The sequence below is a fragment of the Lipotes vexillifer genome, unplaced genomic scaffold (genome assembly GCF_000442215.2).
Source record: "Lipotes vexillifer unplaced genomic scaffold, Lipotes_vexillifer_v1.1 scaffold916, whole genome shotgun sequence".
Lineage (NCBI taxonomy): Eukaryota > Metazoa > Chordata > Mammalia > Artiodactyla > Lipotidae > Lipotes > Lipotes vexillifer.
The window spans coordinates 1,547,785-1,557,127 of NW_006798383.1; the positions used below are offsets into that span (position 1 = coordinate 1,547,785).

The following is a 9,343-nucleotide window of genomic DNA, read 5'->3' on the forward strand; positions in this document are numbered from 1 at the left end:
CCTAGTCCCAGGTCCCCTAGTTATACCCCGAAACCACGCCCACCAACCTCACCCACACCCAAGAGCCCCCGCCCCAAGCAGGCGCAGTCCCGCCCGGACTCACCCAAGGACTGCTTCGTCTTGGATAGTGTGACGGTCCTCAGCTCCCCACTGGGGACTTTCGTGGCGGCCTCCTCGGCTGTCCCACCAGTTCTGTTCTCAGAGGGTCCTTGACTGCCCCCTGCCTTGGCCACCTGCCCATCCGTAGGTCGTGGCAGAGGAGGCCTGGCCTTCCGAGGCTTGTGGTAGCACCCGCTGGCTGTGCTGGGAGTGGGGATAGGTGTCGGGGATGGGGAACGCCTGCGTCCGGGGGACTTGCCTCTGCCCCGGCTGCGGCTGCGGCTCTGGCTTGGGCCCTGGCTCCGGCTCTGCCGAGGGCCCTCTAAGGTCAAGGGTTCTGTCAGCAGCCAGTTAGGCCTCGGGGGCCGGGGAGCCACGGGGGGTGGCTGGGGAGGGGGTGTGCAGGCGCTTCTGCGTGAGATGAAGGCATCTACTGGCACATCCTGGAGAGGGGGGATCCCTTTATGAGGGTGGCGGGAGGCAGAGGCACCCAGGGAGACCTGGAGGCCCCCCAGACGCTCCCTCAGCTCCCCATCATCTTCCTCCTCTGAGAAGCCGTTCACAGGAAGTAGGTAGAAGCCTCCACGACTGTCTGGGGAAGAGGGCCAAGGTCAGGCCGCCTTCTCCTCAACAGCCCAGACCACCTTACCAGACCCCAGTCCTTGCCTTTGTTGGTGTAGGGAGACCCAGGCCTGGGTTTGCTCAGGCCCTGTGGCAGCGTGCCCAGGTTCTATTGCAATAGTATTTTAAAACTTTCTATTGTCATAGTTACAGTTTTATTTAAGTAACTATTACAATAGCAAGTAAATATATGACTCCCACACCAAGCTGGTAATTTCTCAGAAGTTATTGCATACAATGAGATGATTTAAAAAGTGAGTGGATTTAAAACCCAATTATTAAGGGGCTTCCCTGGTGGCGCAGCGGTTAAGAATCCGCCTGCCAATGCAGGGGACACAGGTTTGAGCCCTGGTCCGGGAAGATCACACGTGCCTTGGAGGAGCTAAGCCCGCGAGCCACAACTACTGAGCCTGCGCTCTAGAGCCCATGAGCCACAACTACTGAGCCCGCGAGCCACCAACTACTAAAGCCCGTGCTCCTAGAGCCCGTGCTCCACAACAAGAGAAGCCATGACGATGAGAAGCTCTCACACCACAATGAAGAGCAGCCCCCCCTCGCCGCAACTAAAGAAAGCCCGCATGCAGCAACGAAGACCCAATACAGCCAAAAATAAAATTAATTAATTAAAAAAAATTTTTTAATTGTTAAGTAAATAATAGTACAGATGGTGAGTGGACATGATGAAAATGGTTCTGGCAGACGAGGGATTTCCTTCAGGGAAACACACACACCTCTGAAGCTGCAACAGCCCACATGGGGACAAGGATGGAAGGTTCACTCTCCCTCCCCCAGCCCCCCTAGGGTGTGCCCCCTCCCCAGGCTCTGGGACTCTGACTGACCAGGCACAGGAGTGATGAGGTGACGCTTGGGTGGTGTGTCCTGCCGGGCTGGTCGCAAGGCAGGAGGCCAAACTGCTTGGAGAGGAGAGCAGGTCAGGGACAAGGCTCCCTGATGGGCCCAGCTGAAAGGGCCCAGGCAATCTCTGCCCCTCTCCACTGGGAGGCCACGCCCCCAGCCCCACCTGCGGCTCGGGATCCACAGTCCTGCCCCCTGGCTGCTGACCTGCCTGGCTCTTGAGGGCCTCAAAAGCCTCCAGCTCCACAGGCATCACCATGCTGTCGAAGCGACCCAGGTCTGTGGGGGCCACCACACCCCTGGGGGCGGGCAAGAGAAGAGGTGTGGTCAGGGCTCAGTTCTGGAGGTGCCCGGAGGGACTTCAGCCCTGGAGAGGTTAGGGGAGGTATCGGGGATCCCCTTCCTGCCCCCAAGCCCTCACCACCTGATGTCCCTCAGCAGCAGCAGCTTCGCAGGCCTGTCCAGAATGGCCAGCAGGGGCCTCACCAGGTCCTCCACGCCGCCCTCATGCACGTACTGCAGAGAGAGGCACCACAGGTCAGATAGCAGCGGGGACTTCCAGAGCCCGGTGAGGGGGCATGCCTGGCCATGGAGGGACCCCACGTTTTGGAGAGGTTCTCCCCACCCCCGGGCTGTCTTATCTTGGTGACTGGGTGGAAGCCTGCAATAATAATGACAGCTGTAACAGCAATAACAACAACAGCTTTGGGCCTTTTTCTAGGCCTCGTACACATGGTCCCTCATTTAGCAACCACTGAGAGAGACGTCAATTATTCCCGTTTCACAGATGAGGGAACTGAGGCTCAGAGAGAAGGACTTTGCCCCAGGCCACACAGATGAGGAAGTGTGAAGAGGGACTGGAACCTGAGAGCTCTGGCTCCTGCCTGCTGTGGTACCGGAAAAGGATATGCAGGGCGTGGACTCTCCTCCCCACCCCACCTCCCGGGCTGAAGGAAGGAATTTGAGCCAAAGTCTAGGCTGTGCGCCTGGCTGTCCCAGCCTGTGTCTGCACAGACCTACAAATTAGGCTTTGTTCAAGGCTGGAATGGGGACTCTGGGGAAGGGGTGGCCCTACAGAAAGCCTCTCCAGTCAGTACCCAGGGTGGTGGAGGCCTTTCTGCCTGGCACTGCCCGTATGCCACCAGCCACACCCCACCAACGCAGACAAACTGGCAAACTGTATACTGGGAGCCACCGGACTTGGACGGCACACTGCCCCCTAGTGCCGTGAGGGACACACATACTGATTCCGGGACACACACAGAGCATCCCGGGCGTGCACAGACACAGGGAAACAGCACACCCTGGTGGCCAGAATGAGACATTCATAAATATCTGGAAATTCAACTGTGTGTGTGGCCCTAAACCACACACAAAATTACAGGGACCCACACTTACAAATAGGGACAATACACCCCCTTTTGTCTGGAGAGAGATACACGCAACTGCACAGAACCAGTCACATATGTGCACACACTTCAAGTCCACAAACCTGTGTTCAGCATCCACTAAGTGCCTGGTCCTGTACTGGGCAGTGGGGACACAACGACAGAGAGCCGCATGCTCCAGTAAACTACAGACCACTGGCGATGGGGCAGAGGGAGTCTCAGAGGAGGGTGGGAAGATCAAAGGAGGCTGCATGGGGGAGATGGCCTTTACACTGACTCTTAAGGATAAATGCAGGGAAACAGCATGATAGTTGGCAGGAAAGGGTAGTGTGGAATAATGGGTAGATAGAGGTTGAACTGGAACATGGGGTACGTGGAGGGCCTCCACATAGGCTGTACAGTTTGTGACTACAGTGTGAGTAGTGCCCCTAGAGTTGTGCAATTCGTAGGCTGTATAAACCAGTGTTATATGTTATACCAAGGTAAGAGGATATGATGTGGTGACCATGGGAAAGCAGAGGTTAGTGAATTGGGGAATCAAATCAGGCAGGGCCTTGAATGTGAGGATAAGGAACTTGTACTCTATTGTGCCAAAGATATGAGGCTGCAAGGGGGCTTGGGGAGTGTAAAGTGATCAGAGAGGTGGTTTATAATACCTGGTCTGGCGGCTGTGGGGAGATGGCTCAGAGGGGGAGACAGAAGGGAGGCTTGGGGTTCGCGAACCACACATCCAAGTCACTAGCGGAGCTTTACTAATCATTCCAGCCAGGACTCCACCCCGAGGGTCTGATCTCTTGGTGTGGGTGGGGCTTGGGTCAGGCTTGGGTGGTAGGCATTGCTCCCTAGGTGCTCTGGGGCACAGAGAGAGGCCCTCCTGGCCTGGGCAGGGTGGGAGGAGCAGAGGGGTGGAGGAACAGGAGCCTACCAAAGAAACTGGCATAGAGCTCCACCTAGTGTCCAGGACCTAGAGTTGCAGGCTCACAAAGGCTTGGTTCGCACAGCCCTACTTGGCGCTCAGAGCTGAGCGTGACACTCAACTGAGTTTAGCCCAGAGGCCTTCAGCTGCCCCCCAGATGCACCCCCATATGTAGCTCTGCTGTAAACCAAGCATTGGAAAAAGGATGCATGAATTAGTGTGCCTCAGTCTCCAGGTGACATACACACAGATACAACCGTACAGTTAAGTCAACACAAACTCAGGTACCCCAGAGATTAACAAATGCACATGTCGCACAGACAACACAGCCCCACCGTGACCAAGGTGAGGGAGTCGGGGGAACCACAAACAATCTCCTGAAACTCCTCAGCTTGCTCTGGTATACAGGATCACACGTACACTGATGCAGATCGAGCACAAGGAACCCATCACAGGAAACCTGCAGGTTCTTGAGACAGAGGGATAGGAGAGGGCCTTCCAATCCTCCTGGAGGGCGTGGCCTGTGCCTCCTGCAGCCTCCCCAACACCCAGGCTACAAAGACTCCCTCAGATCTACCCTCTACCCCACCGTGGGGCCCTCTGCTTCTGTCTGAAGTTGAACGAAACAGAGAGCAACAGCGCAGGTGTTGGAGGAGGCTTGGGGTATGTTGGGAGGACAAAAGATTACTGACTTGGGTAACAGGGGAGGGCGCTTGGCATGAGGCCAGACCTGTTGGCTGACCCAGGAGTGGAAGGAGGCATGAGGGGTGGGGAAGCCTGGGTTTAGAAGAGAACAGAGAACAGAGCAGGTGACTGCAGGGACTCAAGTCCCGAACTCATCACCTGTCTGGTCTGGCTCCTTCTCCCCTCAGCTTAAATATCACCTCCTCAGGGAAGCCCTCCCAGACCACGCCATCTGCTTTGTGCCTCTTAGGTGTTTTTCTCATGTTCTTTTTCCTCACAGCACTTCACATGATTTGTCAGTATGGGTGCTTAGGTTTTAGTTACTGTCTATCTTCCCTTCCTGGCTGTGAGCTCAGCGTGTGTGTGTCTGTGTGTCCATGTGTCTGTGTGTCTGTGTGCACTCACGAGTTACAGGGGTAACTTCTGCTTTTACTTAACACTGGCCTCACAGTGTCAAGCCCAGATACTGGTCAATAGATACTGGCCTGAATGAATGAAGGGTTGGGAGACTGAGTGACCATGTACTAGGGCTGGGGACGGGCTGGAGGCTCACCCGGGAACAGTGGCGGGTGACAGCCAGCACCTCGTCGTCAGTCAGCAGCCTCCGGGCCAGGTCCTGAATCAGGGGCCTTCGGCTCTCCCAGGTCTGCACCCTCTCATCCATGTTGGGCAGCTGGCTGGAGGGGCTCCTGGACCTGGCAGAGAGCAGAGTCCGGCCCCTCTCCCGGTCTGCAGGGCAGGAGCAAAAGGGTATGATGAAGGAGCCAGGAGCCATCCAGAAGAGGAGGTGGGGGGCTCCCCTCAGTGGGGTCAGGCTCCAGAACAGACTGGCCAAGGGGCCCATGTACCCCCGACGGAATCCCAGTGTAGCCCAGATGCTCCCCACCATGGTCTCCCACACAATCTGCTCATCATTGGAGCTTCAATCCAGGCCCTTCAACCCCCAACACAGACCCCTATCCCAGGCTGTTCCTTAGTGGAGTCCTAGCCCAGTGCCCCCTGGGCCCCCTGAACGTCCCCACTGGAGCTCTAGCAAGGTTACCTCCCTCATCTCTCCAAAAATCTGTCTTTGGGGAAACCCAACTCAAGCTCCCATTCCTCAAAAATGCACCCCAATATCTGTCTGCAACCCTATCTTTCTTAGAAAGTAGAGTCCAATTCTTTTAGCTGCCCCCCAGTGTGTACCTTCCTATCTGTCTGATCCCCCATGCTTGACCCCAACTGAGTTTAGCCCAAAGCCCCTAAGTTACTACCCCCAATTTGCACCCCATCTGCAGCTCTACTGTAAACCAGGCTTGGTAGAGGGATGCATGCATTACCACGTCTCAGCCTCCAGGTGACAAACTTCTGCACGGATCCCACTCCCCCTGCTATGAAGAAGAAAGAGACTCAGTTGCAGCCCTGGTCCCCAATCTGAAAATGGGGTTTGGGGGCTCAGGACTGGCTGGATCACTGGCTGGAATGGAGTGTTCAAGGCTGGAAGGTGGTAGGACCGGGAAGCAAGAGGCCAGGCTATTGAGGAGGGTCTTGAAGGCCATGCTCAGGCCAGGGATTCATTCACAGGCAATGGGGAGTCATTGAAGGCTTTGGATCAAGAGAGGGTCAAGTCTGCACCCTGCTCATGGAGGTTCATTTGGAAGCAAATGAATGGAGGGAAGAACCCCAAGGGCAAATCACCTACCTTCAAGGGACAGAGAGAAAAAGAGGAGCCTTTGAAGGAGAGGAGTGGCCAGAGAAGTAGGAGGGGAACCAGGAGAGAGCAGGGCCCTGGGGGATTTGGAAAAAGAGATGGCTTTGGGGGGGGCTGGCCTGCCCTGATTTGAAGGGGTTGTCTCTCCCATGAGACTGTCACCTTGAGACCCCAGGGAGGGGCAAGGTCCAGCCCCTCATCCCCTGGTTGTTTTTGCCCTCTGGAAACAGCACCCTGATTTTACTTGGGGACCACCCCCCCACCCCATTCTCAGTCCCTGTACTCCAGGGTGGACACATGACCCAGGCTGGCCAATGAAAGCACCTCTCTCTCTCCCAGATGACAAGTGATGTGTTGGGCGCGTGATCCCAGCTGGGCCAATGAGAGCCTTAAGCTGGAACTATTTAAGGAGAAGCTCTTTCCCCAGGGTTGCTAAGCGACAGTGGCCTTCTTACCTCCAAGTGGCAAAGCCAGCAAGATAATGAAGCCAACCCAGGGGAAAGAGGAACCAGAAGATGAAGGGGGCAGATGTCTGAGGAGATTGTTTAAACGTTTAGACCCAGCTTACACCAGGAGCTGAGCCAAGAAGCGCTTTTTAAAGCTATAGCTTGAGTTGAGTTTCTGTTATAGGCAACCCCTATGGTCTCAACTCATCCACTTTTGGTCCAGTCTCTGAATCTCACCAGAGAGATGAGACACCCTCTGTAAGTGTCCTTAGGAAGCCCCTGACATGAGTGAAGCCTGTCTAGGCCTTCCTGCCTGGCCCTTGATCTACAAATGGCCTTGCTCAAGATGGTTCTAGAACTGGGTAAAGCCTATGGAGCTCTGGCCAGGGGAGGTGAAGCCAAATGCTCTAGGAAAGGAGTGCCCTGCCTCTCCTCAGTGCCAAGAGCACGGGGATCTGACCCAAGGCTTTCTCGTCTATGCTGTGACTCTCATCAGTTTTCCCTTCTGTAAAATGGGAAGATGAGGCAGTATAACAAGGACCATTATATTTTCGGAGCACTTTCGGTGTGTCAGACCATGTGCTAAGTGATTAACATACACTAATTCACTTATTCCTCATTATTCCCAAAGAAATAGGTACTATTACTCTCATTTCACTCATGACGCTCACGAGGGGAAGTGGTGGCTCACAGCTAGGACGAAGCAGTGTGGGATTTAAGCTCAGACCTGCTGGATGCCGGAGTGGACTTTCCTTCTGTCCTGCTTGGCTGACCTGCCCAGTACTTACCTTTCTCCAGGTCCGGGTGGGGGCGGGACTTGGCCGTGCTCCCACTGTCCAGCGTCCAGGTCTCTCTGCGCCCATCCCCTGCCAGCCGCCCCTGCCGCCCTCCCTTGAAGAAGAGGTTCATCAGGGTCTTGGAGCGCTGCAGGGCCCCCTTCTCCCCGGGGGACCCCGACTTCTCCTTCCTCCGCTGTTTCTTCTCCTCTGCAGACACGAGGGAGCACCCGGGGGGCTGGAGGGGTGGGCAGAAGGGAAGGACGAGGGGCAGGGGTGTGGGGAGGGGCAGAGAAAAGGAAGAGTAGGGGGCAGACGGGATCTGCAGCCATGTGGGGAGGTGGGGATGAGCACGGGGCTGGGGTTCCTCTTTCAGCTTTCTACCCCTCCCCCACCCACAGCTACAACTATGTGAGGAGTGTGTGCATGTGTCTGTCTGTCTGTAGACAGGGCTGGGAACTCCAGGATGGAGGGGCTGGTTTGGGGCCCAGGGCTGAAAAGCTGGGGCTGGGGCTGAGGGTCGGTTTAGGGCCCAGGACTAGTTTGAAATGGAGCCCAGAGCAGGGTCTGAGTGTATTCTGCAGCTGGCGCTGGGGCAAAGCCTGGCGCAAAGGAAGCTTTGAGGCCCAGGGCAGGGTGCGGGACAGGTTTTGGAGCAGGGGCTTTGGAGAGAGCAGCAGCCACCCATCCCCCACATACCCCACAAGGTCAGGTGGCTCTGGGAGCGGGTGATGGGGGGCCGGGGTTGGCTGAGGGCCAGGAGCAGAGCAGTTTTGGGGGACTCAGAGAGCGCAGAGTCAAGGCGGGGGGCAGGCGGGGGGCCGTCGGAACGGATGGCCGTGTCCCTGAGGATGACTGTGGGCCGCACGCTACACCAGGTCTCCACGTGGCCCCCCGCGTCTGGCTCCGTCTGCATGGCCGTGTCTGCCCGCCCCCGGCCTGGCCCCCAGCTGCCCGGCTCCTCAGGCCCCAGGCAGACATCCATGTGGTCCGAGGGCAGGGAGCTCCAGCCATCGGCCGAGCTGTAGGGGGCACTGGAGGCGAACGAGGAGGCGCTGGAGCTGCTCTCCGAGGCGGGGGACAGCTGCTGCAGCACCCCGTTGCTCACTGCGGGCAGTGGGGAGGGCAGGGGCGTCTCAGCGATCCGGCCGGGTGGCTTTGGGGCCCTGCCGGGGCTGCAGGCCACCCGTGGGCTTGGCGGCAGCAAGGTTGTAAGCATGGGGTCTAGGGAACCAGCTGCTCAGCCGTCCCGCCACTGACTGGTTGAGAGACCTTAAGCAAGTCACTTCTTCAGCCACCCCCTGCAACTCCAGACCCCAGGAGAGCCTGTAAAGGAACCGCAGCTTCTCGGAGGAGAGCCCATAAACGGCTCTGGGCGTGTGAAAGTCCTGAGGAGACCTTGGTGCCCCTGCCCACTTATTCTTCAGAGATTTCAGCCCCTTCCTTCCAACCTTGGTGGCTTGGCTACTTACATCGATCCAGCCAACAGTATTCAGAAACCATCTCCTTGTAGGCAGGGTACCGGCCGGTCTCCTGGGGAGGTCATGGTGAGCACAGGAGGGCACAGGGGAGTGGGGGAGGGGGAGGGTAAGAATGGAGGCGCGATGGGACAGGAGTCAACTTTTCAACCTGATTACTCTCCTCTGAGCTCATCATGTTCTAGCCACACCGGCCACTTTGTTTCTGAACGTGCCAAGTTCCTCTATACTTTAGGGCCTTTGCACTTGCCGTCCCTTCTGCCTGGATTCTCTTCCTTGAGCTCATCTTATGGCCAGCTCTTCAGGTGTCACCTCCTCAGAGCTGAAAGGTCCTGACCCCCCTGGCTAAAAGCCTTCCCAAATTACCCCATCCCACCTCTCCGTTAATTT

The 9,343-nt window shown here is 56.8% G+C and overlaps 1 protein-coding gene across 1 annotated transcript in view; it reads right to left on the reverse strand.

Annotated features, from left to right (window-relative positions):
• The window catches only part of LOC103069352 (PDZ domain-containing protein 7), a 17,756-nt gene that overhangs the window by 1,171 nt on the left and 7,242 nt on the right, over positions 1–9,343 (reverse strand). The window contains 9 exon segments of the mRNA XM_082931497.1: positions 104–691; positions 1,560–1,631; positions 1,783–1,874; positions 2,000–2,091; positions 5,117–5,292; positions 5,883–5,933; positions 7,488–7,685; positions 8,175–8,582; positions 8,948–9,008. Of these exon segments, the coding sequence (XP_082787623.1) occupies positions 104–691; positions 1,560–1,631; positions 1,783–1,874; positions 2,000–2,091; positions 5,117–5,292; positions 5,883–5,933; positions 7,488–7,685; positions 8,175–8,582; positions 8,948–9,008 (1,738 nt within the window).